Below are 27981 nucleotides of genomic sequence, written 5' to 3' on the forward strand. Positions count from 1 at the left end.
TTTCAGTGGTTCCTTACACAACAACCAAATCCCAATCCTTGTTCACTCAAACACCTCTTGATATGATGTATAACATTGAAAAACGACATACATAACCAACACAAAAGACCAAATGAGTGACGACTCTTAGTATATTCAATTTTCTAACACATCTCCTTAGAACAAAATAAAAACATTCATATTCATATAAGGTATATAAATAAACGTACTTGAAACATTGTAATAACTCATCATTTAATTTAACCCTTGTATAACGTAAGAAAACAATATTTAACCAGACATATCAAACATATGTAACTTTAAACTTTCCACAATTAATGGTAATAAATGAATCTAGGATTACTTGTGGATGTTGCGAGTTAATATTTATCAGCCACACAGTATGTACTTATACAATTTTAAACTCTTGGTTAATAGTAAACGTCTCAAATTAACCTTTCAAGTACCACCAAAACCTAACTCATTTTCATGCCATACACATTTACCTTCCCGCCAAAAAAGAAAACCAAATCTAGTGTTCTTTAATTAAGGGTCATCTCTAATGAGGAAATCATGCTGTTTGTCGTTCATCGTTTTCGCCGTCGTTTCTAGTTTCTGGCTGTGCGTAAACTCGCATTTCGATTACAAAGGCGCGCTCACAAAATCCATTATATTTTTGGAGGCTCAAAGATCTGGAAAGCTTCCTCCTAATCATAGGCCTCCTTGGAGAGGTGATTCAGCACTTGATGATGGAAAAGAAGCGGGTGTAAGCACGCCTTAGAAGATTTTTTTTAAAATAGTTAATATGTGTTTGTGATTTGTTTTGATGTGTGTTAATTTATGTATAGGTTGATTTGGTCGGGGGATACTATGATGCCGGAGATAATGTGAAATATGGGTTTCTGATGGCGTTCACGGTCACAACGATGGCGTGGGCTGCTTATTTCTATGAAAATGAGATTAAGGATGCCGGAGAAATGTGTAACCTTCGTAACGCCATAAGATGGGGAACCGATTACTTTCTTAAAGCTAGTCTTCAACCTAATCGTTTGTTTGTTCAGGTAATTCATTTATTTACTTAACTAAGTACTATTATTATTATTATTATGTGATTTATCATTTATTTTTAAAATTTTCTTTTTTAACTATAAGACCAAGTGTTGTGGTTGCTTTGGGGGGCGTCACTCCTTCGCCATGTCAAGACCTTTCAAGGTGCCAAAGAAGGCTAAACATGACCATTATGCAGGGGCGTTAAGGGCCGATGCACCAGTCCTTTGGTGGGCGTTAAAAAGGAGAGATGTCAGCCACTAAAACCAAGTTACAAGGCCATGGGGGCGTCACCTATTCCCTTCCACAACGCATGGTTTTATCATTATACTTATTTGATTAGCTTTATCATTTTTGTTTCCTTGTAAGTCAATATATAAAACATATATAGTTTTAAGTTTGTAACAATAATCAATGAATCATATATAAACTAGATTTATTCAAAGATTACATTAATTGTTAACTTGCAATATGATTGTTTTATAAAATCTTCAAGTTTTGTCTTATAGGTTGGCGATCCAAATTTGGACCATCAGTGTTGGATGAAGCCTGAGACCATGAAAACACCGAGGACGGTGTTGGAGATTAATCAAAACCGTCCTGGAACCGAGGTTGCTGCTGAGACGGCTGCTGCTTTGGCTGCTTCATCGATCGTTTTTCGCATTGATGATCCTGCATACGCTGAAACCCTCCTTTGCAGAGCCAAAATGGTTACTCTTAATTTATTTTACCCGATAACTTATTAATCAATCAGATAAAAGTTTTTAGTAGTTCACAACTTAAAGACTGATAAAGGGCGTAAAAATCACTAAAAACAAACGATGTTTACCGACAAGTCAGTCGGTTAAGTTGTGTACCAACAGAAATGTTGTTAATACTTCATTGGAAATCAAGGCGTGTGTAATCCAAGTACCGACAGATTAATGGCGGATCAACGATGGAATACCAACAACTCTTCCAGTGTCGCACTCAGATGGTTTTTCCAAAAGGTTACTGAAGAATATTTACCGAAATATTACTTAAGGATTACCTTCAGAAAATAGTAGTTCCCACAAAAAACGAACAAAACCGGACTTATCATTGTCAAATGCCTGTCGATGAAATAATTGTCTGTTTCGCCCAGGCTATGAAATCCATGGGTAGCCGACAGAGTACCGGCAGGGTTTTTAATTTACCTTTTGCGGAAAAAACAAAAACAAAAAAACGTTTTCTTGGTGTTCGTTTTCCTTTTGATTATAATCTTGTACTCGGGTGTATTGTTTGCGGGTGTTTTGTTGTTTGGTTGGCTAGCTTCTTGATAGTCTTTGTTTATCAATAAAATTGGCTGTTCAAAAAAAAGTTAATGGATACCGCCTGTCAGTGATCTACGGTCGGTGATACTCGTTTGTGTAATAGTGAATGTCCATTATCCATCGAAAATTTAGCGATGGAAGACACGGTCGCTAATATCGGTCACAAGTTTGTTTTCGTACAAAAATTAGTTGTTCTTAAACTATTTGCCACCAATTAACAATATATAGTTTTGGTTAGAATAAGTTGGTTGTATTTGCAGCTCTTTCAATTCGCTGAAGAACATCAAGGAACTTTCGACGGCGCGTGCCCTTTTTATTGCTCCTACTCCGGTTATCATGTAAAATCCCTAACCGCAAGTTCTTACTGCAATTTTGGCTTCCAAAATATGTGTTATATATTTATTTGGTGATATAATTTTTATATAAAATTAGTTAAAAAAAATATGAAATATCCAGGATGAGTTGCTTTGGGGGGCAACATGGCTATACATAGCAACAAAGGATCCAGCATATTTGCAATACATAAGTGAAGAGACCACCTCTGCTGTTGTTTATGAGTTCAGTTGGGATCTCAAATATGCAGGTGCCCAAGTCCTCCTTTCTCAGGTACGTATTAGAATAAATATTACCATAAAAGCGCTTTCGAATAGCATGTTACACAAAGATTGTTTAGTATGAATTTAAGGATTTGTTAACTTCCAAACATAATCATTATGATTTCAAGGTTTTCATTTAGGCTTTTAGCAATCCTTTCCCAGGAAGTTCATAACCATAACAAAAACCGACTTACCAATTCGTATGATTTTTGACAAACTAAACTAAATCATTTATTTTTATTTTTTTATACCATTATTTTTTATTGGGTTGAGCTTGATGACAAAATTTAAAAATAATTATTATTTGATACTCAGTTCGAACCAAATTAACCAAAAACCGAATAAAACCGAATATGTAATCTGGTTCAATTTTAAACGGTTGTGATTTGATCAGGTTTCGGCGTAATCAGTTTTAAACTGAATAATGAACCCCCTACTTGATGATTTTAACTAATATGTTTGTTCGGCTATTTTTTAATTGAGATCTTCGACACAATACATAAACCAGAATTAACAATTTTATTTATAATAATCATATGTTTATGGCACATATTATGATAATGCATTGATCGAAACAGTTATATTGGGAAGGACAAAGGGAATTTCATTCATTTCAACGACAAGCTGATCAATATATTTGTGCGGTTCATCCTGATAGCCCTTACCGTCAGCCTTTTATCACCCCAGGTAGACTATTCTTGTTTCAAAAATAGGAAGCTTATTGTACTTTTGTGCAGTTCGCGTGTCACTAGACAGCGAACCATCTGAAAGTACAAGTAGAGAAACACCTAGAAGTATTGGTCTCATTCTTAAACCACCGTCAAAACTTCTTCAGATTTGATAGAATAAACGGTTTTGGCTTATAAGTTTATAGACATACATATATACTCATAATCCAAACATGCATGCAGGAGGTTTAATTCACTTTAGAGATGGTGCAAACTCACAATATGTGACATCCACAGCATTCCTTTTCAGTGTTTACAGTGATCTGTTGGCTAGACATAATATGCAAGTCATTTGTGGTTGTAAAACCCTTACTCATACCGATCTTATGCGATTCGCTAAACGAGAGGTATATATATATATGTGTTGCACTACTCCATCTTTATGCGATTTTTTTTTATCTTTAGGTGGTTTGGTAATATCACCTTGATTTTTAGGTGGTGTTGCTAAACCATTTAAACTAAAGATACAAAAAACAATCTTCTAACTAAATATGTGTTCTTGTTTTGCTGTAGATGGATTATTTACTTGGGCACAACCCGGTACATAGATCAATAATGGTTGGGTTTGGTCACAACCCGCCTCTCCAGGCGCACCATAGAGGTGCATCAATTCCAGTAACGGCTAAGACTGATGATGTAACCTGCGGGATGAGCTTTGTTTATTGGTTCAACACAAATTGCCCTAATCCTAACGAGCTCACGGGTGCCATTCTTGGTGGTCCTAATAGGGCAGATGTTTTTGTAGACTCACGAACTAATTCATCCTTTACCGAACCTTGTACGTACATTAACTCACTTGCGATAGGTGTTCTTGCAAAACTAGCAAAACATCATAGAGTATGTTTTTGATCAAGAGTTGTACATATTGAACTCAAAGTCACTGTTGCTTTTGCTTTACCGTAGCCTATGTAAAAATAGATTTTTATTGGTAAGTTTAAATTATAGAAGTTTTTGAAATTTGAAGAGAATGTACACGAATCGTATAGTAAGTGGATCTCAAGGAATGTGTACCTTGATAAACAAGCTTCAATACATTAAGGAAAAATTTTCATGAGTTACAATTTACCCATTTTAGTATTATCAAGAGTAAGTTCTATGGGTGTGTCATCAAAGACCAAGGAATGCATTGGGATGTATTGAAAATATACTTTGAAACTAAGTGCATGGTAAACCAACTTATGTGAATATGCACATACGTTATTGATTGAAGTTGTATATGCTAACAATTTCAAGAAAATGCATACAATACTTGTTCGTCTAGTAGATGACACTTGTAATCAATACGTGTAGAAATGCACAACACATCTTCAATGATGTTGGATGGATGAAGAACTAATATATCTTCCAACTTATTTGAAATATTACTTATAAAAAATTCTAAAATATAACATTTTAACAAGAAAAAGTGAAATAAGAAGATACAAAGGATATACAAGAAAAAATAGAATATACATTTAATTTTCTTATCGAAATTTCCATCAAACGAGTTTGAGTTTCATACAACCGTACTGTTATACATATGGATGTCCCTCCATATTTTTTTTCGAATTATGAACTTCTATAAACAAAAGTTAAAGCCGCAAAAGGAATATTCTAGATGTTGATCTATCTTTAGCATATATTTATCTTTATTGGTAGCTTAATTCTTTCCTTCCATCTAGCCTAATTAGTTGCTACGACTTGTTAATATATAGGCTTTCCTTTTCTTGTACAATTTTGATTCTACTACAGTACCAATCTCGATCCATAAGATTTTATATGGTAGCAGATATATGGCTTCTTCGTAAGATCCATGTTACCGCATCTCTCGTAAGATTCATACCTCCTTCCTTTGGCAAAAGAATACCTTGTCCCGGAGTAGCTTTAAGATACCGTAAGATTCGTGTTATCGCATCATATGGCTTCGACGTGCATCGCTAACAAACTGGCTTAGGACATTCACGGAATAGGTAACATCGGGTCTCGTAGCCTGAAGGTAAAGTCTACCCACAAGTCTTCGATATTGGCTAGCAATATTGACACGATCATCTTCATCATCCTTTGTTAACTTCAGATTTTGTTCCATGGGGAAACGAACTAGGTCGACATCCTTGCATGTCGGAATCTTCGAGGGTGTCAAGTGTGTACTTCCTTCGACTTAACACCAAGCCGTCTTTTGTACATGCCACTTATATGCCTAATCAAAGGAGAGACCCGATATTACCTATTCCATGAATGTCCTAATTAAGCCAGTTTGTTAGCGGTCTTTGACGAAGCCATATGGATGCGGTAACACGGATCTTACGGTATCTTAAAGCTACTCCGGGACAAGGTATTTTTTTTGCCAAAGGAAGGAGGTATGAATCACAATATGCTTATTCTGACTCAGATTGGTTTGTGTGTCAGTTTATGAGGCGATCTAGAACCGGATATATATTTCTTTTAGGTGGTGCACCAGTATCGGGGAAGTCAAAGAAACAATTTGTTCTTTCTTGCTCCTCCATCAAAGCAGAATATTTTGCCATGGCATGTACCATTAGTGAGATACTATGGATGAGATGACTTCTCAAAGAGCTAGGGGCACCTCCTGATGCATCAACACCCTTATTCTGTGACAATCTAGCAGCATACCACATAGCAAATAATCTCGTGTTTTACGAACAAATAAACATGTGAAAATAGATTGCTACTTTGTAAGAGAGTAGAATCAAAAGAAGTTTGGCCTACACTCATAGCCACGAAGATGCAAGTCGCATACGTCCTTACAAAAGCTCTTGGAACTCAACAATTTCGATCTCTAATTAATTAGTTGGGCATTTGTGACCTTCATGCTCCAATTTGAAGAGGAGTAAAAGAAATATTCTAGATGTTCTATTTTGGGCATATATATTTTTTTATTGGTAGCTTGATTCTTTCCTTCCATCTAGCCTAATTAGTTGCTACGACTTGTTAATATAATAAGGTTTTCGTTTTCTTTGTAAATTGTACAATTTTGATTCTAATACAATACCACTCTAGATCCATAAGATTTTATGCCATATGTTTTTTGCGGGTAGATGTCACACCCCAACTTAAAGCCTAGGAGTGTGACCAATAGTTGATACATGATTTGTAATTACATCAGAGTTTAAGGTTGCAAATCAAAAGTCTTGATTAAAATATTATTATTTTTAAAAGTCGGGAATTAAACACCCGGTAGTTGTTACTAAAGTGTTTAGAATTTTAAAACCATAATTTACATTATTTTAATAATAAAACTTCAACTGAGCCATCAGATTATCTAATGGCTAACCATCATCTCCAAACACATATTCTTAATTACTTATAAAACAGTTATAAAATACGTTAGTAGCACATGCTGGTGAATGCGATTACACAAAAAAAATTAGTATACTTATTATCTCTTCGGTTATCTTATGACACGGCTCATCGTGGCTTAGGAAATAACCAAGTTCTGAAAGTCTGATTTACTATTACAAACTCCCGCTCAACTCGAAACCACTCAGCAAACACCCCAGCGTTCGAGTACTTAGCAACTACCAATATACACAAGATTATCCCCTCTCGGATGATGGTTGGTTAATTTGTATATATTTAAGTTCGTTTATTTACTAGTTTTAATCAATTATTGTGTGAACATCGATACTTCATACGTGTATATTGCATTTCAGGTCACAGGTGTTAAAACAGTTAATGTGAGGCACGAGATGAAGACACGGGACGTCCAGAACGCAAAACAATGCAAGATACTTTTGCTAGCTGGTGATTACTCCCATTGCGATGGGAGAGATTGAAGACCCAGGCTTATTGTGATGGATCCCAGAAGACCCCATCGCGTACCGCGATGGGTGGGTAAAACGGGGAATGTTAGGGTTTTATTAAAATATGTTTTTGACGGCCCTATTCGTATCAAACTCATTCCAGGCAGTGTCTAGAGCAAATAGAGGTCAATTCCATCATATCGATTCACCCCGAGATCACATACATGTTCCATATCATCATAATTGAAGACCTATCTATGACGATGCTCGGCTAATCTCTTCGAATCATGCCTAGGATGTAAAGTATATTATTTCAGTTTTCTCATGTACTAAGAACATACACTTTGTAATTATTGTTGATTAATCTATGAGTATTGATGTTTAGTATTGATGTGCATTCAGTCGGTTTAGGTTTACGTTGATCAGAATGATTAGTTTGTCGGTTGCTTTGCTCATATGATTGTTTTGATTAGTTGAATACAAAGAAGCACACAATTTCCCTTGGTTGAGTCACACTAACAGGGACCGTTTGATAACCAGTGTCGTGTGTTAGCGATTGTTGATGCCCAAGTTTTAGCTCGTTATTCAGTCTGTGTTAATCAATGATAGTTAATCTATTAGGTTGCATGAGATTACTGTTTCTTGGCATACTTGAACCCCGGGTGTGATATGTTTTTGTTAATTGCTTGAATTTGTTAAATTGCTTAATCAGTATTAAAACCAAACTATTTGCTTGTGTGATTGGCACTACAATTCATTACTTCATAATATTAGAAACTGGTTACACGTTACACTGACCACATACTCCTCGTTGTTCGACACCCTACTTACCCTAGCTTGCTTAGGTGATTAGGAACTTGATTTAATTGTTTTGACTAGATAGCGACAGTCTAGCATCATCGGACATTACTTAGGTCTGGCCCAACGTGGCGGAGGAATAACCAGGCGTGGTGCGGTGTGCCCACCGTCTACCCACATATGAAAGGATATATACAAACGTATACACTAGCCTGAGGGCCAGCGATTACATTTGTTTATAAAATTTTAGAGATGCTTAATCTCCTGTAAACATTTATAAGACTCAATTAAAGAGTTTGAGCGTTTTCACACTTGTAAAGAGTTTAGACGTATTCACCTTTGTTCGTGATAATTGTGTCTTACTGAGTTATACTTGTTTGTTACATCAGACCTATAGTATGAGAATAACCTTTTATAAATAACTAGATCAACGATCGATATTGAGACCTTTAGTCTATTTGCATATCATTTACCTTGATAATCATTCCTTTATAAATTATATAGGCCTTTAGTCCACTTTATGTTTATCATTTATATACTACGTTTCTTCTTCATGAAGAAACGTATTTACCGGGTTTCTATCTCATAAAGAAACATAAAAACTTTATATTATAAAGAAATAATATTTTAACTATACACTTGTCTTATAAAAACTATATTTCACTTATTATTCGATCAAGGTATGGACTATACCCCCGACTAGGGTCTAAGCTATATATAATAAAATAATCTAGTAGAATCCTTACCTTGTACGAATGCTTTTATAAGAAACACATAGGCTTGATGTGGCACACTTTACGAGGTTATGTGTGTGATTGGAGTGTGGATGGATGAATGGGGTTTCACCCCGTGGCCACCTATTTATAGGCCAAAATTGTGTTCCTTTGCGTAGTGCGAAGTACTACAATTTGGCCGTTCGCGTATCGCGAAGGACAAAGTAACCGCCTCTGAGTATTTTATTCCTTCATGTATAGCATAGGATTTTGGATTGGCCGTTCTCCTAGAGCGAAGCCGCCTAATAGGTCTGGTGTGCCGACAACTAGACCTGCCACGTGTCGATACATGGCACGCTTACTTCTGACTACTTCGTGTAGCGTGAAGAGTTTTATTCAGATCCTTCACGTAGCGCGAAGGATCCAATATTTCAAAATTTCTATTTTAATCCATTGCCTTTAGAAATTGACATTTTTGCTTGAAAAATTAGAAATGTTACAATAGATGAATAAGTAAATCACATATCACACTTGCGCGAGTTTATAATTGCATCTTAACCTTATATAAACCAAGTTTCGTATCAATGTATCAAATCTTCATGAGAATTAGAGCACTTAAAGTTGAATTTTATTTTAGTTAACCATCTTAATCATTTACCTAATGATGGAAGAAAGATAGAACCATGATGATAAATATCAGGGTCGTCTTCGAAAATTATAATGTTTCGACCGAGCCGAAATAAGAAAAACACCTATAGCCTTAACGAATAATGAATAATATAAGGTATTTTTTATAATCGATGATTCATATTGTTATAACGATTAACATAACAAAAATATAGTAGTAATTTAATGCCCCAAATTTCAAAACTATGCAATTTATTAATACAGAATTATGAGAATTGATATAGTTATTTTGAAATAGACTTAAGATTTTGAAATTGTTTAAATGATTATAGAAATGGTATGTTGAAATAAAAGTTATTAAGTTAAGGATAAAGTATAATTAAAACAAGAGTATGTAAATATTAAACTTAATTATGAAATAAAAAGCAAGGGCTATTTTTGTCATTTCTTAAAACTTAATTTTGTAGTCATTCCTACCTAGATTTCTTTTCTTTTTCTGATTTGTAGGTTTAGGAAAGAAAAAAAAAATTATAGATACTAGGTATATGGATGCGTTGGTGATGGAAACTAGGTATTCCGTCATCTCAGATGGCGGAATATGACACTTCATAATGTTTTAATGTTTTCAAACTAGTAATGTTAGTAAAATAAATATATAAATCAGCATCATCTCTTATTTATAAAGACACAATAATTACACGTCAATTGGTTCCAGTGTCATACATTTTAGCGTGGATTCATATGTAAATACCAATTCTAAATCTATTTTGTTGTTTCTTTATAATTCTAAGTAGAGGGGTTAGTTATACTAATTGTAAAACTTAAAGGTTAGAAGTATTTCTTTTTAAATTAATATTAAAATAAGTCAGAGACCACTCTTGCCTTATGCCAAAACTTTTCTTGAAACACATTCTAACTGCACACGTGCTCCTTCCGTCTCCGACTATCGTCTAATATTCCGGCGTTGTTGAACCTATTTTTCTGGCGAGTTTTAAACACCAAAATTAACGACCAATTAACGGCGTCGTTTCACTCAAAAATTACATGCCTCAGTCGAATCGCACACCCCCGAGCTGGCCCTGATAAGTATATTAATTTTGTGTTTCTAGATAATTTAGATAATTTTATTATTTATTGCTAAGTTATCTCTTGTTATAACTTAAGAATTGGCATGAACTTAATATAAAAATATATGTGAAAATTGGATGCAATTTTAAATGACGAGAAAACTATCATTTTCGTCCACATGGTTTATTCATTTTCGTCATTTTCATTCATTTATTTCTCTCTTTTATTTTCTTATCATTTCGTTCAAACTCACTAACATCAATTCTATTATGTTAAATTAGTGTGCAATGAGCAAAACACACCTACTAACAAATAGAAAAAAAAGTAAAGTGTCATTTTCGTTCTTATGGTTTGACAAATAATACAAATTTAGTCTGAAAAAATTTATTTTTTGCATGTGGACCCTTCACATTTCCTATTTTTTGTCAATTATATCAAAATCACTAACTCCGTTAAATTTAATTGTTAAGTCAGGGGTAGACATGTCTTTTCACTTTGTCTTATTATAATACTTATTTCAGTTAACTGCGGTTTCGTCCATGTGGTTTGTCCAAATATGTAGTTTTAGTACAGTTTTTTTCAAATTTACGTTTTTCGTCTCTATCAAATTTGCGATTTTCGTCCTTATAGTTTCATTTCACTTGCATTAACCCCGCTAAGTTTGATCGTCAACCCATCTGCATGCCCTTCACGTGACGACCAATTTTGTTGTCTTTCTACCAAAATAAACATTAGTCCTAATTCGCAAGTCCCCTCATGTGAGGGGCTGGGGTGTATTTGGGAAGAAAAAAAAGGACAAAACTGCCCCTCAAGTGAAGGGTACACTAATGGATTTAACGAGTAGACTTAACGAGATTAGTGAATTCGTGTTTAATAATAAGTGAAATGAAACCATAGTGTAGTTTTTTTTTTCAAAATTGCATTTTTCGTCTCTATGGTTTCATTTCACTTGTAATTAAACCCGAATTCACCAATCTCATAAAGTCTGGTCGTTAAACCCATTAGTGTGTCATTCAGTTGAGGGGCAGTTTTGTCCTTTTTTTTCTTTTTTCCCAAATACACCACAGCCCCTCATGTGCGGGGACTTGCGAATTAGGACTAAGGTTTATTTTGGAAGAAAACCAACAAAATTGGTCGTCACGTGAGGCACGCAGATGGGTTAACGACCAGACTTAGCAGGGTTAATAAATTCGGGTTTAATTGCAAGTGAAATGAAACTACAATGACGAAATTCGCAAATTTGATAGGGACAGAAATTGCGAACTTGAAACTATTTGACTAAAACCGCATATTTGGACAAACCACAGGGACGAAAACTGCAGTTCACTTAAATAATATTATAATAAAGAAAGAGTGATAAGACATGTCTACCCCTGAGTCCCCTGACTTAATGATTAAATTTAACGAGATTAATGATTTGGATGTAATTGAGAAACATAAAGGGTCCATATACAAAAAATAAACTTTTTGGACTAAATTCATATTATTTGTCAAACCACAAGGACGTACCTAATCTAAACAAAAATTGTATATATTAAAAAATTATAAATTAAATAAAAGTAACGTGTACAATTAAATAAAAGTGAGGAAACTAAAAGTCCAAATAAATGAAAATTGTAGTTTACTTGTTTATGAATTATAAAATAATGGGGTCTAGGAATTTAATCATTTGCTTTTCATTAAAAAATAATAATAAGTAAGTGAATTAATGAATACAAATATAGTAAAAGAAAAGGGTGAAATGAAGAAGCGTTTGACTTATCTATAAATATAATGATGATTAGGATCCTATTCAGCAATTATGACTTGGTTATCTTCAAAAACAAGCCTCACGTATAAGTACTATATATATATAATCCAATCGCAAATTCTGAATAAAATTACATTCGGTTACATTGGATCCATCAGATGAAGACGATCGGAGAAGAGGTTGATGGTTCCTGATCACCGGAGACAAATGTGAGAGCCGCCGGAGTAACGAATCCGACGATGATGATGATCTTACCAGAAGAAGAAGAAGAAGATGATGAATGCAATTCGTCTAGTAGCTCTTCCATCGGAGACGACAGCGATGCCAATGCCGATTTGGAAGATGATGCTGAGAGTCAAAATGATAATATCTTTGATGATGCCATTCAAGCTCTCGAGCAAGCGCTGCCTATCAGGTTTATATTCATTCTGTTTGTTGTGTTTAGATGTTACCAATTGAAGGGTTTTCGGTTATCATAAGAACCGAAACCATTCCCATTATTTTCAAATCCGCAATAGTAAATACCAGGGGGTTTCACTTGGAATTTCATACGAATGGATTCAGGTCCCATAACCATGGGTTCTAGTGCACGAGATCTTGTAGCACTTGCTGACGAGGCCCTATCGATTAGTATTGCACAAAAGAAATCAATTATAGATGCTAATACTTAGATTCGCTCTTTATGATGTAATAAGCTCTAGTTTGTTGAGTTAATTTGATATCATACGAGTCGTATAATGCCATACAAGCTACTTTACACTTTTGTTATGGTGTTTGTATAGCAACCACCTTTACTTTCACTTGTATTATGTTAGTTTGTAGTATTCAGTCTTGTGTTGTTCAAAAGCTCATGTGTGGCCCTTGAACAACACAAGGCTCGTATCAGTGACATGACCAATGGTGGTGACATGTTTTGTGTAATGTGGTGATGTTACAGGAGAGGGATATCAACATTCTATAACGGCAAATCAAAATCATTCACGTGTCTAGCTGACGTGTGGCCAACATTTTCTGTACAAGACATTGCAAAACCAGAAAACGCTTACACAAGAAAACGAAAGAATCTTGGAGCTTTTAAACTATCAAGCATACACACCGGACAGATACGTAAGAAACCCAAGACTTCAAGATTCAACTTCACGATCCAAAAAGAAGATCCCAACTTTAGCACACATGCTTCACAGCCTCAAATCAACAGACCGTTGGCGGCGTTGAGATCGTTCTCGATGGTTAATTTGCATTGAACATGTTAACCAAAACAGTACAGTTATAACCTACCATTTGATTTTGATTACAATCCACTAGAATTGACAAGTGATGAATACAAGCTTTACATAAATTAAAAAATAAAAAAAGGTTGTTAACATTTAATGTCATGCAACACTAGTAGGTTGTACACTTCATGTACATGGCTTGACAAATACTTGTCCTAAACTAAAACCATAAACATATGTTTCCACATTGCTACACTTATTATGCACAGAACACTCACTTGGGATTTTGAAAAAGAAACTGTGCTGAAGGATACTCAGATAAGAATGCAGGGGCCTCTATATCTGCAGGATCAATCGCGGGAATCGTCATGTAGATGTCTTCTGTCGAGAATGGAATGCTGCAATACACAAAACCGTTACTGAGGTTAACAAAAACAAAGGTCCAATGTTCGATACAAATGATTGTGCATATGTGATCAGTCTTGGAAATATGAGAAACATAGGCGACTTACCTCAGATCATCATCCAACAAGAATGAATTGGATTTAAGATTCTGAGAGTCCTTGCTCAGCATATCCCTCATCTCGGCAACAACCTATATGAAACCAAAAAAAAAAACATTTAGAAACTGTGTGTAACTAATATTACACCGACAAATTAGTAACGATACTAGCCTCGTTTGATACGCTCTGGGTCCCGTATTTGTCGTCCCAGTACATTGTACTTATACGATATATTTGCCTAACAGTTAACGCCTGTCCAAAACTGACAAGTTAATTTCATGTCTGATGAAAAGAAAATACAAAAGTTAAGTCATATTTAAGCTATAATTAAGGTATACCGGACATAGATCGTGTCTGATCTCTTCCAAAGACTTTTTCCTTTTTTGGTGTATTACCTACAGAAAAATTAAACTATATATAAGTCAACTTGACTAATAAACTTTATTCTACTAGTAAAGATTATCGCATACCAGAAACCCAACTGCTTGTCTGATATAATTTAGCTCATGCCAAGAAGGTCCTGTAAACTAAATTGAGTGTCTAGTCAGCCTCGAAAGGAATATAAGTATTTATAACACATCTAGCATTAAAAATCAACAAGAGTAAAAAAATACCTCTTCTTTTGCATTGGCTATCCATTTCTCCAGTTCTGCTAGACCAGATTTGACGTATTCCCCGTTGGAAAACGTACAGCATTCTCGTCGCAATAAAAGACTTAAAAATATGTTTTAATCAGTATAAACAAACTCATAAACCTAGAAAATATATATTTCCAATAAAATATCCAATACCTGTTGAAAAGTGATATGTTGATGAATGAAAAGACCTGCGTGGTAAGCTTGCGGATGAAAAACGAAGGTACCTGCATGTACGTTTACCGAGGTTAAAGCATATATTTAACAAATAATTACAACCCAAGTAAAAGAGTAAGAGATTTTAGTATTTTGTCATACATGATTTCCACGTAGACGATCCATAAGAGAGTCCATGAACTCTATGATTTTCTCCCACTGACTACCGGCTGCCTGCTGAGGAATACCGCTAGGTGACCTAGACGGTTTACCACCGTGTACTCGTTGATTTTTTGGAGCCTTCACAGAAAATTTTCATGGTTAAAAAACTAATAAAAGACCTAAATTATGACACCAACAAACACTAACCTGGATGCATGAATTTAAAAGAGGTGATATTTCCTTCTTCAAGTTATCTCTTATTAAGCCAAATATCTTCTCCACGCAAGCAGTTAACTGTTGTTTAAACAGTATAGCTGGATATCTTGCTTCCATAGGTGAGATTCCATCTTCAAACCCTATGTATTTGTGTGGAGTGTACCCCTGATAATTGCATACGACATAACATTAAAACATTTCTCGAGTATAATAAAATTTTTATTTCCAGGTGACTAGGTGAAAGGCGCCAAATAACCAAAAGGCCCCTCCTTTTTACTCAACCAACAGAAGTCAAGGTCACTAGTAAAAGGATGAAGTCTCTTAACTCAGACAAACCAAAGCCCTTAATCAGAATATGAAACTTACTTGTGTAGCCCTCCCATTGGCCAAAGCGGACACACCAGAACGCTGAGATACAGGTGTCAAGAAACCATTGGACCGGAAATTCCTTTGCAGCAGGCATAAAAGAGCTGAAGCATTAGATAACCAGTATGGCAAAGTAACACCTTCATCCCCTTCCTACATAACAGAGCATGATATATTAAAAACTAAAAAGAAATGAACAGAAATTATAGATCTACAAACAAAATACCTTAAGAACACTGTTGATCTTCTCAATAATGAAGTCAAAGATCGCAGTCCTTTCAGAGTCAAAGGCATGCCAATGAAGAAGACATTTATATATAACACTAGCAGCCACCGGTTTCCCATCTTTAAATCCCAAGTTTTCTTTAATGCACCGTAAGAGGATTTCAGAGTTCTCCTGCACCAAAAGTTTCAAAACAAACAATCATACATGTTGCAAGGTGTAACTCTCCAACTGCTAGTACTACAATCTTGTTGAGAGACAAACTGATAGAAACCGAAAACTAAAGTACTGAAATTAAGATAATAGCCACATTCGAGATAGGCTTGATCTCCAATTACAAGGTTAAAGAACCCTAATTCTGATAAACATAAACATCCCTATCTTACAAAGGAAAAACAAAGCAATTAATACTAATCTTAAAACGGTTACTAGAAACTGATAAAAACTTCCCCACTACTTTCCCTCCATTATATTCTTTTAATTTATATTGTTTAGGCGGGAACTTGAATATGTGACTTGACCCGTTTACTATTATGGCTATAGACCCGAACCAGATTCCTATCACAAACCTGGTGCCTTTCAGTAGTCATCTTTGACCGCCGTGAATCTGTCAAACCTTGAGAAATGGGATTTCCACTTTTGGTAGGTGTAGGTGTGTCCTGCACCCAAATTATCACATGTCATAAGAAAATAGAAAATAATATATTTTTGTTAGACAAATTAAGCACACTGATCTTACAAATAGAGCTTTTCGCTCAGGAAATGGAAGAGTAAGTGCACCAGAGAGTTTCTGTGTACAAACGATCAAAACCACAAGAAAATCAGCACTGTTTTGAGTCAAACAAAAGTCAACTTTCATTTTAATATCATCAACAATCAACATACCTCAATAAAAGGTTTGGCGTTACTTGGCCAGTTTCCTTTCAGAGGGGTACTTAATGTCTTCTGTCTTAGAACAAGGTTTTCCTTCTCCAAACTCGAGAACTTCTCCTCAAAACTACATTAAAAAAATAAAGAAAATGTAAAACAAAATAATCTAATTAGCAAGGTCTTCAAAGGAGGCCTTTTGATATGAGAATACATATGATAAATGAAATCTATAGAAACATAAAAAAGACCTCTTCAGCTTCTGCTGGAGTTGCAAACATGTTTTTTCAACCTCCCTCAATTTTTTGAGGTTGTTGGATGCATCTTCCTTAGCTTCAATAAGTTGGCTCTGTAATGAGGAGTTTTTCTCTTCTAATGTACTCAATGAACTCTGCAGGGAAGTGAAAAGTTTTTAATAAACAAGTTTTCAAATGGTGTCACTACATATTAAATTTAATAATACATTTTTAGTTACCTTCAAATATGAATTTTCATTTCTCAGGTCAGTCATCCCAACAAGTTCTCTTTCTAATGAAGATTTTTCTTTTGCAGACATTTCCAATTTGTTTTGCAGCACTGCATTCTTGTTGCATTCATTGACTGTAGCCAACTTTGCTGCATCTAACTCAAGGGTCAACGATTGCACTATTTTTTGAAGTCTTGCAATTTCTACAGACTTAGATTCATCATTTGAGCCCTGCATTAAATAGTGGTCACATTACAAATACAACTAAATTTTAGTGTGTAGTGAGAACAAAACTGAAACCAAAATCCATACCCTTAATTTCTTCTCAAGTTGCAAGCGCCACGTAAGATCCTCCAGCTGCTTTTCTAGCTTCGTTTTTGCAAGGCGCAAAGCACCAGTCTCATTAGCCTCCTGTGAAATATGAAACAAAATGATTTGTCAACCACAAAAAGAGATGATAACCAAACAAACATAAGGTTAATAAATGTTTCCTAAGTAGTTATAGTACAACTACAGCCAATACTACCATACCTGCTTAAGCTTCCTGAGCACTCTCTTTGCCAATTTTCTTCTCCAAAGACACTGTATTTTTGTGATATCACGATGACGATGTCGAAAAGCAGAACAAACCTTAAACATCCTCCATCGAGCCTGTGAAAACAAAATCATTAATATAATGACATGAAAATCTTGAAAACAGAAAAATGCAGACATGAATACTGTACCTGAATTACAGTGGCAGCCCTATGTTCCCTTATGTGTAGAAATCTTTGCCGAGTAGCGAAACCACGTATGCTTGCTTGCAAGAGTAGAGCAAAGAGGTATTTCTGTGTATATGCATTCCTCAACAGCCATCCACGAATACGCTTCTGTATCAAAATGGCGGCAGCATCTCTTCGTTTTGCAGCATATGTAACTCTAGCAAGATAGCCTGCATAAATAATAGTGAATTGTTAATCAATATCAAAAAATTTAATAGACTTTTAGATTACTACAATAAGAACAATGAAATATAAACTAATTTTAAAGGAAAGAACCTCTGCAGCATGCTTGGAAAGTAATTGCAGCTGCTCGTTTCAATTTGAAGTCTTTGTGTTCAACAAACGTGCGAAGTCGAAGCTGGATACACTTTGCAGCATTGTCCAATACTCCAGCACGTTGAGAGTCCAATACGCCAATTTGTCCAGCCCTCAGGAAAACTTTTGTCTTCCCCAACTGTATAAAATTACAGGGGGGATATAAAGAGGTTAAACCTCTGATAAAATAAAAGGTAGATATAATTGCAACAACGCATCAACTGAGTAACTAATAATGTAACTCTAATCACAAATATTAAGCATCATCATGTTTTATGTTGCAGATTTGAGTGAGCAAACCTGATAATTCTCAAGTTTCAGTTTTTGCAGGATTTTTTCTGTCATGGCTCGTCCATCATAGCTGCAAGTTACAACTTAGGCAGCGTTAGAAAATGAACTATAGGTGAGTATATATAAAAGAAAAGGAAACCAAACCATAAACTAGACATTTGATAATCAGAATCAGATTCACTAAACATTAAGTACGGTCCAACTCAACGAACCCGCCTTAGGTTTACCTTCCATCCATAACTTCCATGGCGATGATTCCAAACCGATCTACAAACTCATGGTAAGTTTTTCGAGTAGGATAACCAGCAAGACTAATTCGGACAGCCTCCAAAACACCCTACAAAATATCGCACTATAACTTCATACTGCTACTTGAAACAATGACAAAAAAGTGAACCTAATAGATCCATTATCACATATTATCTAAAATAAAGTATATATTCCTTCGAATTCTCACATTAACATTGATGAAGTAATGTAGAATCAGAAAATCACAAAGGTGCACATTAATGTTGATACAGAACACCGAAAAAAATCATATAAAAGAAACTGAAAAGGAATATAATGCCACTAACCCCGCAACGTAACTGATGTAACACACTCTGATTTTCAAACTTGTGAGGTCGATTCACTGAGTTTGGCTTCACACAGCGAACGTAGTGTGGTTCTGTTGAACTGAGGGTATCCATAAGAGCTTGTAGTTGTTGCTATAACCATTAAGGAACAAAAAAACCTGAACATCACAACAATCATTAATTCAACAATAAACTAACAAGACATACCTTAAATCTAGATGCCACAGAAGAGAACTTGTATGAAGATCTTGAAGATTCTTCTGGCAATTCGGGGAAAAGACCAGCAATAAAACCACACTTTGATGAAGACATCAGATTACAGTGATCAATTATAACGTAATCACGGTTTTTATCCAAGAATGAATCTGTTTGATAATTGACCTGCATTTGAAGAAACATGATTAAATATTATTAAGATGTGTATCATGTTAGTAACACCTGCGTTCTCTTTCCTGACATGCTATGATATTTGACTTACCTTGCCAGCATAGTGAGAAATGGTAAAATCTGTCTCGGAAAACTTTGCCTTCCCCAACCTGGGGTGTGCCCGCAAATTCTGGAAAAGCTTGTTTGCAAACGTTTCATGTGTTGACTTAGGGAACATACTGCAAGAACATGTAAACAAAGATAAGAATACTTCTCAGAAAAACAACCAACATATAACAGGGCACCAAGCCACCAGTAAGAATCCTGTAAATTAATATGTACCAAGCTTCATCCAGTAGAGCAATTACTCCTATAGGCTTCTGCAATGTCAAAAAACATGATGATAAGGAAGAACAGAAAACTAAGATCTGTCTATAATGCACAGATAACAAGCAGAAGTATGATACACCATGCAAATTTTCAGAACTGAAGCAGGGACAAGAAAGGTTTTAAGAATAAATAACCCAAAGGGGTGACTCAAGCAGAGAAACCATAATTGTCTCTCATAAAATATTATCAAAGACATGTCAATTGAAAATTGGATGCTAGCTAAGTCAGTTATAAGACATAAGAGACAGTTCCAAAACAACCGTCAAGAACACTATAAACTAAGATACATAGTAAATTAACTCATTAAATGTTTCTAAGGATAAAAACTGAACGAATTTACAGCAAACTACTGGTATCATAGAGCATAGTAAAACAGAAGTAAAGCCAAACAAAACACATCAGCCACCAACAGAATTTACTTTTGAGACCAAAATAGTGTGCCGAGTGAATGATTGAATCTATATAATGAAATGGAACTACAAATTAATATCATTATACATGAAAACAGTGTCAAAAATATCAAGCATGGAGATTGCTATTGCAAAATAAGCTAAAGCATACGAACTTAGTAGCAGTAATGGCCATCTAAACAAAGATCCATTCACCACAAGAGAAATGTAGCAGAAAACATATCCTTCTGTGTTAACAAATTTAAACAACTAGCACAAATCCCTTAAAAGAAGTGAAGAAAAGCTTGATTAATTCGTAAAGTAACCATAATCATTTGTGTCGTTTATTTTATCTTGAAAGCAGTGAGCATATGCATTTTAGAGATGACATAGAATACCATGTTATCAGAATAAGAGATAACCTTTTCAATGAGATCTAAAACATCTTGATTATCTATAAACTCAATGTAGCTCCAAGTGATTGCTTCTTTCCGGTACTCCTCCTGCTCCATCTTAAAAACATGCTACAAAAATACAGCAAAGCATGGTTGCAAAAATAAAGGTAAATATGGTAGGTAAAAATCATCAGTGACATTCTAGAATGACTTGCGAAATAAAACAAAAAATCAACGCGTAAAGACTGCTATTCAATTATTTGATACGCTAAAATGTTTCAGGAAAGGTTGCAGATACCTCACATCGCTTACTTTATATATATTAGCAATAAAACACAAAAATGCATGTTATATATCAATGCTCACCTCATTGAAATGTTGTTGAAGCTTTTCATTCGCAAAATTAATGCAAAATTGCTCGAAACTGTAAAACCGAAAAACAAAATTGAACATTTTTATAAAATCATGAAGGAAAACATGAAAGGTGTGTGTGTGTGTGCGTGCGCGCACATGTGTATCTTTGAATTCACAAAATTAATTCTCATATTTACCAGACTTCCTGAATGTGTTTCATATAAGGCATGACTCACAACAGCAAAAAACTACATAACTGAAGCGAAATAAGGTGTAAACTTACCTGTTATGCTTAAAGCATTCAAACCCATATATATCAAGAACTCCAATTTGCATGCGAGAATTACTATCTTGCCCAACAGACCTATTGATCTTTTCAACAAGCCTGAAATAAAACAAAAAGGTTGAGTAAATAGAGAATCAGCATCGAGACTGAGAGGATTAAGAGAGAAGATTTTGTAAATGCAAATAAAGCCAGACCAATCAAACAGGCGGGCATAAATAGTCTTTGCTAAAGCATCACGACTCGCAACAGCAGCATCACAATCAAGAGCTTTAGTTATGATCCCCTCACGAGTTTGAATGGAACGTGTGCAAAGAGCTGCCAACAATAGTTTTACATCACACCTGAAAAGAAGGCCAAAAATCACACATTCTCGACAATGAGAAGAAAAAAAGAGCATATCAAAACCAAAGCAAAAACACACATGATTTTCAACACTCACATAAAAAGATTAGCAGCGGTTTGAAGATGGAAGTTAGATTTCTCATCCTTCACCATTGAAGAATCATGCTCTTTCCCTGGAGAAAATTCTATGTTTCCCAAATGTAGAATGGCAGCCAATGTACGAAATATGGCGTCCTAACAAGATAAGAAACAGACATGAAGAAAACAGCACAGAAATATAGCTATGTAATCATGTTTAAAACATTATTTATTTATAAAGGCTGGTGGGCCAGCCCAGCCCATCAAATAAACTATGCAATTGACCCTTTAAGCAACCCACCCGAGCGTCAAAGTTTCCACCATTAAGTCCATATCGGAAACTTATAAAAGTGTTACATCAGTGAGTTAATAAATATGATTGTAGAAATGTAGAGGACCTGCTCATCATTACTGATTCCAACAATATCCATAGCCCTTCTGGTCTTCACATATTCCTCTGCACTACTCACACCCTCTAACTCATATACCGTGCTTTGATTTAAGTAATGGAAGTTGCTTGGATGGCATAGCTTGTAATTGTCTGCATCCTGTGAAAAATGGTATGTAGAAAGTTATATACCTTTTAAGACGTTAATTATTTGAAGTTTAGAATGACTTGTTCAGTTGTTCCTATCATATGTATTTAGGAGGTTATATACCTCAAGATAAAATGTGTGGAAAATTGGAAATGGTTCTCTTTTTACTATAAATATGTGTGTGCAATACATAAACACGTATCACTGAAAGAAAGTTAAAAGAGAAGAGAGTGTACTCTTCCAGATGCACACAGCTGGTAAAAGCAGTGGTAGTTTCTTTCAGGATCTGTAATCTGGACTACACGTGACCGCTCAAGTAGGTAGGTTCTGATTGCAGCACCTGATATTCTTCCATCTGCGTCAAACTGAATCTCCACAAACTTGCCAAAACGACTGCAATCGAAAGCAAAAGTAAATATTTCCCAATATTAGCATATGAGCACAAGTACTATAGCTTTTCACATTAACAAAACCATGTCTACACAACTAGCATGAGCTGTGCATTAAAACGAAAATATGTATAGTTGATGTGTTTTGATTGTAATAACTTGGATAGCTTGATCTTAAAAATTAAAAAGATCATGGTGACCAACAGAGTGAAAGAGTAGCAAAAATACAAATACTGAATCAAAAGCAAACCTTGAATTGTCATTTCTAACAGTCCTAGCATTTCCAAATGCCTCCAAAAGGGGATTTGACTATATAATGAAAAAAACCAAGTCAAAATAATGTGATTGACTTATACCAGACAATGGACCAATATAAGGACCAGCAAAACTTACTTCTAGAACCTGCTGCTCAACTGTTCTGTCATCACTGGCAGCACGGCCACCAACATAAGTAAGATACTGCATAATCAATTTTGTTGTTTCGGTTTTTCCGGCCCCGCTTTCTCCACTAACCAATATTGATTGACTTTTTGCGCCGCCCATCATTGCTCTGCATGTAAACAATCAAAAAGAGATTAATGCATCATACCATCGTCAAGAATTCATTAGATTGACAAAATAATACACGACAGTTAATAAACCTGTAAGACGCGTCTGCCACAGCAAATACATGTGGACTTAGCTCACCAAATGGAGCGCCCTTGTATTGCTCCATCATGTGCACGTTATAAAGATGAGGAAGTTTTGTGAACGGGTTTACAGAAATTAGGATGCTCCCTGTGTATGTCTGACATAGACACCAAGAACCAAATCAAAATAAGTAAAAACATGATAAAAATAAGGGTAGGATGGTGTTCACTATCATAAAATGGATAACAAATGACCATTAAAAAAGATTAAAAAGCTCTGTTTGAATATTAACTTTTAAGTGAGCATTAAAACAAGCAGCAGAAAAAAATAAACTGCCAAAAACTTCCACATTTGAAACACTAATACATTAACTACATAGTTAGCATTACTTGTTGGAGCATAAGCCCAACTTGTCAATTATAGGCCTAATGTATGATCCATGTAGCAGATTTGCAAAGATATACAACATTATCTACCAATGAAACCCAAATGATTCAATGAACAAAGGGTCTCAAATGGTTCAACCACCTTTTACAAATGCAGTGATGATCCCTCGATAAATCTTTTTTGCTCATAAGAATATTAGTTTGGAGATGTTCATAACAGTCTCATCATCATAGTGCATTTCCGTCAAACCAGTTGTGTCCCCTACTACTCTAATATCTCAAAAAAAAAATTAATTTGTTTCTTACAACTTTATCTAAAAGATACAGAATATGGGCAAGTAGGAAACTACTGGAATACTTATACGGTTGTGTATTCTGACAATAAAATGAGTAGGGATAACATATATATAAGAAGCTAAAGAGCTCAAATCAAACTAAATAACTAAGCTCCTTACTAACTGAAACAGAGTAGATAAAGAGGGTCTGATCTGCTAGCTAAAGTAGGCCCATTATAATTTGGAACGTGTCATCTACATATGAGTTATGAACAAGTCTGTAACAAACAAACATATGGCATTGCAATCCCAATGTGTCCTAAGTACAAAGGGCAAACAAAATCGTGATATGAGTTATAGATTCATGATTTGCCAAGGTGGATACGAAATTACGAATATATAAATACTGATTCACATTAGATGGGCTAGCTACCTCTTTCTTTTATCATCTAATATCAAAAGTACCACACATTAAAGTGCAATTATAAACCAACAAAAATGCACAAAAACTGAACAAGCATGAGAGTATGTTTTTGAAATTATCAATATACATGCATGTGTATGTTTTGAAATACATTAATAATTTCTATCAATAAAATGTTCTCAGGTTTAGAAAGAAGATGTCACTTACGTATATCTCATTAAGTGCATAGCGTTTCTTAAGATTGTCAAGCACTCCAGGTTCATTCAAGTAAGCCAATTTTGTCATATCATCCACCCCACCATAGTCTGCATCAGCATCTCTTAGTAACAGCTTCTCAGCAAAAGCCAAAACCTTCACAATGACATGAAAGGTTAAGACTGATCACACTTCAAACTCATTTTCAAATACTTATTTTGCATAAAACTTCACATCGTGAGTAAACAATCAGGAAACCATGTCAAGTTAGTTGTCATTTTTAGGTTTCTTTTAACAGCACCACATAGTATGAACATTACAATATTACTAGCTTTAATCCAATACATAGTAGAGGGGAAGAGAGGTAAAGGCCGGCCCAAATTGACTTGGGGTGAGAGGATTAGGCATGATTTGCTAGACATGCACCTCTCCGAGGACATGGTCAAGGATAGAAATTCTAGGAGACGTAGGATTAAGGTTAAGGAGTTTTAGAGAGAATGTATAGTTTATGGTTATAAATATCTTAGAGGCTTCCCTTTACCTTATTTTTGTCGCGTGCCATTATGATATTTCCTTTTCTTACCCCCATACTTCTTCAAGTTTATCTATTTTGTATGTTGTTTGTGTTTTTATTCAATATCCTTATTTGTACTGATTTATTATTTTTTAATTTACTATTACTATTATCTTTTTTTATACTTACTAAACTTAATTTAATTTATTTATGTGTTTACCTAATTTTAGTGTTAAATAATAAATTATTATAATATTATTTTTTAATTACTATTGTATATTTTTAATATTCAATACTATTATCACTACCTTTATTTATTTATTTTTATTCTGACAAATGTTTTTATTATTTAATATTAACTTTATTTAACTTTTTATTTTCTCTAATATCTAGAGGTATTGTGTCGAACTTTGTCTTTTTATATTATTTAATACATATGGGTTTCGGAGCCGAGAGTCTCTGTAAGCAACCTCTCTATTCTTTGGGATAGAGGTACGATTTGCCTACATCCCACCCTCCCCAGACCCTGCTTATAGCATTGCTATTTGTGAGATCAAACTGGGTACGGTTGTTGGTTTGGTTTTCTTCATGCTTTCCCTATTGCGCATTTGTTGCTGCTAAAAGCCGTTACCTTAGTCTAAACTCTAAGCTCTCGAAAAAGTACAAATTGTCCAAATCATTATTCATCATGTTACTAGCTTGAGGATAACTAAATATCCAAATCCAACGACCTTGCTCTGGTATTAAAACATAAATGTAACCATGAATAAGATCATTTACCAATTGCATAAATCAACTATTCCCAAACACCGAAATAAAGTGATACGAATATATCTCCATATTAAAAGTAAGATCCAACACGCGAAACAACAATAAATTCGACTTATAAAATCGTAGATTGTAATAAATGTATTAATATAACCCATTACGTATCAAGCATCAAACTTTAGATTTCATTCTGATTTACATCTAACAAAATTAAACCATTAACTTGATTGTGCAATCTTTTCACCATTTAAGAAACTCGAAACCAGTACTTGTCGATGGAAAACAGAAACAAAGCAGCCATGTCAGCAGAATCCGAATCCGAATCCTAATCCTAATCCTAAGTTCCAATGTACTTAAAAGTGTACATCAATTAACTTAAGCATCAAGTTATTAAGAAAAATCTATGGCAATTTGCTACATCAACCGACACCTAGATCTCGACTTCCTATCAGCACACCTTCTTCTGCACATAACCTAATACTCTAATCTCAAAGCATTTCAACCTCATCAAATTTCCGTGTACAACACAATCAAACAGTTAGGTCAAAGAGAAAAATCAAAAAGAAAACAAACACATCTCAACATTCCATCAATAAAGTAAGTAAGTAACTTAAACCACAAGTCAAATCCATACAGTTGACAAATTCCAATACCTGCTTGCCGGACTCGGTGGAAACTTGAACCTGTGTACCGGTGAAGGCGGTAACCTCACCGGCGACCCAGGCGGTGTCTATATCATCCACCCAGACCTTGGAGCCCTTGCGCAGACTCATACTGGTGTTGCTATTGCTATAACTCATGGTAACGAGTGAATTATATGAATTAGGTCATCGGAATTGGAAAGCCCCAAATTAAATGAAAGTTTGAAATTGAAATTGAAAATGGAACCCTAGATGGAATGGAATGGAATGGAATGGAATGAAATGGAATTTGAGTTCTCCCGCCCTAATAATGGTGGACTATTTTAATGGAGGGATGAAATTTGGGGATACAAATACAATACAGCAGTTACATAGATGGTGAACCAACTCTTTTGTGTTTTTATTTAAACCCTTCTTTTGTTTTTACTGTGGTTTATTATTATTATTATAACAGTCAATCAAGTCAGTTATAAGTTACTTATCTTATTTACAATTTTAAATTTAAATGTTTGTTTTTATGTTTTATTAATTAATTTCATAATGAGAAAATATTGATCATATTATATATAACACAAACCGAACTACATCTTGATAATGGGTAAGCGAGCAACAAGCTGCGCCGCTATCCCCTTTTGAATCGCAAAACCTACTCTACTAAAAGAAAGGTTATTGTAATATCATTTTGAATCTCCCAATGTCATATGTCACTATCGATATATATATTTAAGATGTTTTTTCTTTTTGATAATGACATTGATTATGAACGGTTACAGTTTTGAATTCATCTTTGATATTCTTTATTCAACATTGTGTTTACATTCGTCTTTGATTATGTTGGTTTTAAAGTAACAATAAATTAACAAAAAAGGACTAGAACTTGATTACTCTATTATTGATTGTAAATATAAGAACTACCTGATGCATAATCAAGTGAGAGGTAAACAAAATTCATAACGATTGATCAACCGAGACTTGATTTATCTAAATCACCAATTAGGATTGTCTAATGTTCAACCCAGAGAATCATTGATTGTTCTCTTGTTCTTTGCAGTTTTCGTTGATCACTTGGGTTCATCACTTCCTAATCCAGTTTTGTTGTGCTGCTAGTATGGATTTTAGTTTAGGGTAATTGGGGTAAATGTGTACATGGTTTTAAATGGTTAACGGACTATGTTTGCTGGGTTTTAAAAAGGCTTTAGGGGCCCGCACGGCCGTCCATCATGCATCTTGTTATGCCCCAACCCCTTGTATAATGTAACATATATAAATTACGTGACATGTGTAAATAATGTGTAAAATTATGTGTATAACGTAGAGAGGTTGTATGCATCCATAATCCATTTTTCCTATCTCTTTTTTTTGTTACATGTAAAATCCGTTAATAGTAAAACATAACTCTAATATGAATAAATAAATACAATCTATAACTAAAATGTAAATACGAAGGCGATCAACATGTCTAAAATATATGGATTCACTACAACATTCATATCCTACGCCCTACCAACATCTTAACCTAAGTACATATTAAAATC

General features: G+C 34.7%; 3 protein-coding genes across 4 annotated transcripts; 2 read left to right on the forward strand and 1 right to left on the reverse strand.

Moving 5' to 3' along the window:
• The first annotated feature begins 133 nt into the window (after positions 1 to 133).
• LOC143613708 (endoglucanase 16-like) lies at positions 134 to 13784 on the forward strand. 2 transcript variants are annotated; one of them, XM_077087346.1, is made up of 9 exons: positions 134 to 745; positions 828 to 1040; positions 1536 to 1736; positions 2579 to 2656; positions 2775 to 2924; positions 3493 to 3601; positions 3826 to 3989; positions 4156 to 4463; positions 13760 to 13784. In XM_077087346.1, exons 1-9 carry the CDS (start codon positions 542 to 544, stop codon positions 13782 to 13784), a joined length of 1452 nt encoding a protein of 483 aa, XP_076943461.1. In that variant the 5' UTR covers positions 134 to 541. The 2 variants fall into 2 exon arrangements, with proteins under 2 accessions (XP_076943461.1, XP_076943460.1); XM_077087345.1 differs by lacking the exon at positions 13760 to 13784 and having other exon boundaries at positions 4156 to 4538.
• Positions 12503 to 13714, forward strand: LOC143613709 (protein OXIDATIVE STRESS 3 LIKE 2-like). Its single transcript, XM_077087347.1, has 2 exons — positions 12503 to 12753; positions 13276 to 13714. Exons 1-2 carry the CDS (start codon positions 12578 to 12580, stop codon positions 13580 to 13582), a joined length of 483 nt encoding a protein of 160 aa, XP_076943462.1. The 5' UTR covers positions 12503 to 12577; the 3' UTR covers positions 13583 to 13714.
• Positions 13646 to 26714, reverse strand: LOC143613707 (myosin-15-like). Its single transcript, XM_077087344.1, has 38 exons — positions 26459 to 26714; positions 24536 to 24679; positions 23255 to 23400; positions 23007 to 23163; positions 22864 to 22922; positions 22461 to 22617; positions 22087 to 22236; positions 21708 to 21844; positions 21463 to 21609; positions 21266 to 21367; positions 20995 to 21052; positions 20656 to 20757; positions 19797 to 19834; positions 19567 to 19693; positions 19296 to 19469; positions 19089 to 19220; positions 18741 to 18850; positions 18523 to 18583; positions 18184 to 18361; positions 17872 to 18077; positions 17678 to 17797; positions 17459 to 17557; positions 17156 to 17377; positions 16932 to 17071; positions 16699 to 16810; positions 16553 to 16603; positions 16383 to 16472; positions 15817 to 15987; positions 15591 to 15743; positions 15216 to 15389; positions 15009 to 15146; positions 14847 to 14917; positions 14670 to 14769; positions 14526 to 14582; positions 14394 to 14450; positions 14227 to 14307; positions 14065 to 14147; positions 13646 to 13950 (listed from the first exon to the last, which is right to left on the reverse strand). The coding sequence occupies exons 1-38, from the start codon at positions 26603 to 26605 to the stop codon at positions 13827 to 13829; spliced, it is 4575 nt and encodes a 1524-aa protein (XP_076943459.1). The 5' UTR covers positions 26606 to 26714; the 3' UTR covers positions 13646 to 13826.
• Between the last annotated feature and the right edge of the window lie 1267 nt (positions 26715 to 27981).

Source organism: Bidens hawaiensis, unplaced genomic scaffold, assembly GCF_021521415.1.
Source record: "Bidens hawaiensis isolate Kalapana, Puna unplaced genomic scaffold, B.hawaiensis_p1.1 tig00038070_1, whole genome shotgun sequence".
Taxonomy (NCBI): domain Eukaryota; kingdom Viridiplantae; phylum Streptophyta; class Magnoliopsida; order Asterales; family Asteraceae; genus Bidens; species Bidens hawaiensis.

Coding starts and splice junctions, on each gene's coding strand:
- LOC143613709 (XM_077087347.1), top strand. CDS start 12,578: ATGATGATGATCTTACCAGAAGAAGAAGAAGAAGATGATGAATGCAAT. Junction 12,754..13,275: donor GAGCAAGCGCTGCCTATCAG/GTTTATATTCAT, acceptor GTGATGTTACAG/GAGAGGGATATCAACATTCT.
- LOC143613708 (XM_077087345.1), top strand. CDS start 542: ATGAGGAAATCATGCTGTTTGTCGTTCATCGTTTTCGCCGTCGTTTCT. Junction 1,737..2,578: donor TCCTTTGCAGAGCCAAAATG/GTTACTCTTAAT, acceptor TTGTATTTGCAG/CTCTTTCAATTCGCTGAAGA. Junction 3,990..4,155: donor TGCGATTCGCTAAACGAGAG/GTATATATATAT, acceptor GTTTTGCTGTAG/ATGGATTATTTACTTGGGCA.
- LOC143613707 (XM_077087344.1), bottom strand. CDS start 26,605: ATGAGTTATAGCAATAGCAACACCAGTATGAGTCTGCGCAAGGGCTCC. Junction 18,584..18,740: donor ATGGAAGTTATGGATGGAAG/GTAAACCTAAGG, acceptor TGTAACTTGCAG/CTATGATGGACGAGCCATGA. Junction 15,988..16,382: donor TGACTACTGAAAGGCACCAG/GTTTGTGATAGG, acceptor CTTTTGGTGCAG/GAGAACTCTGAAATCCTCTT.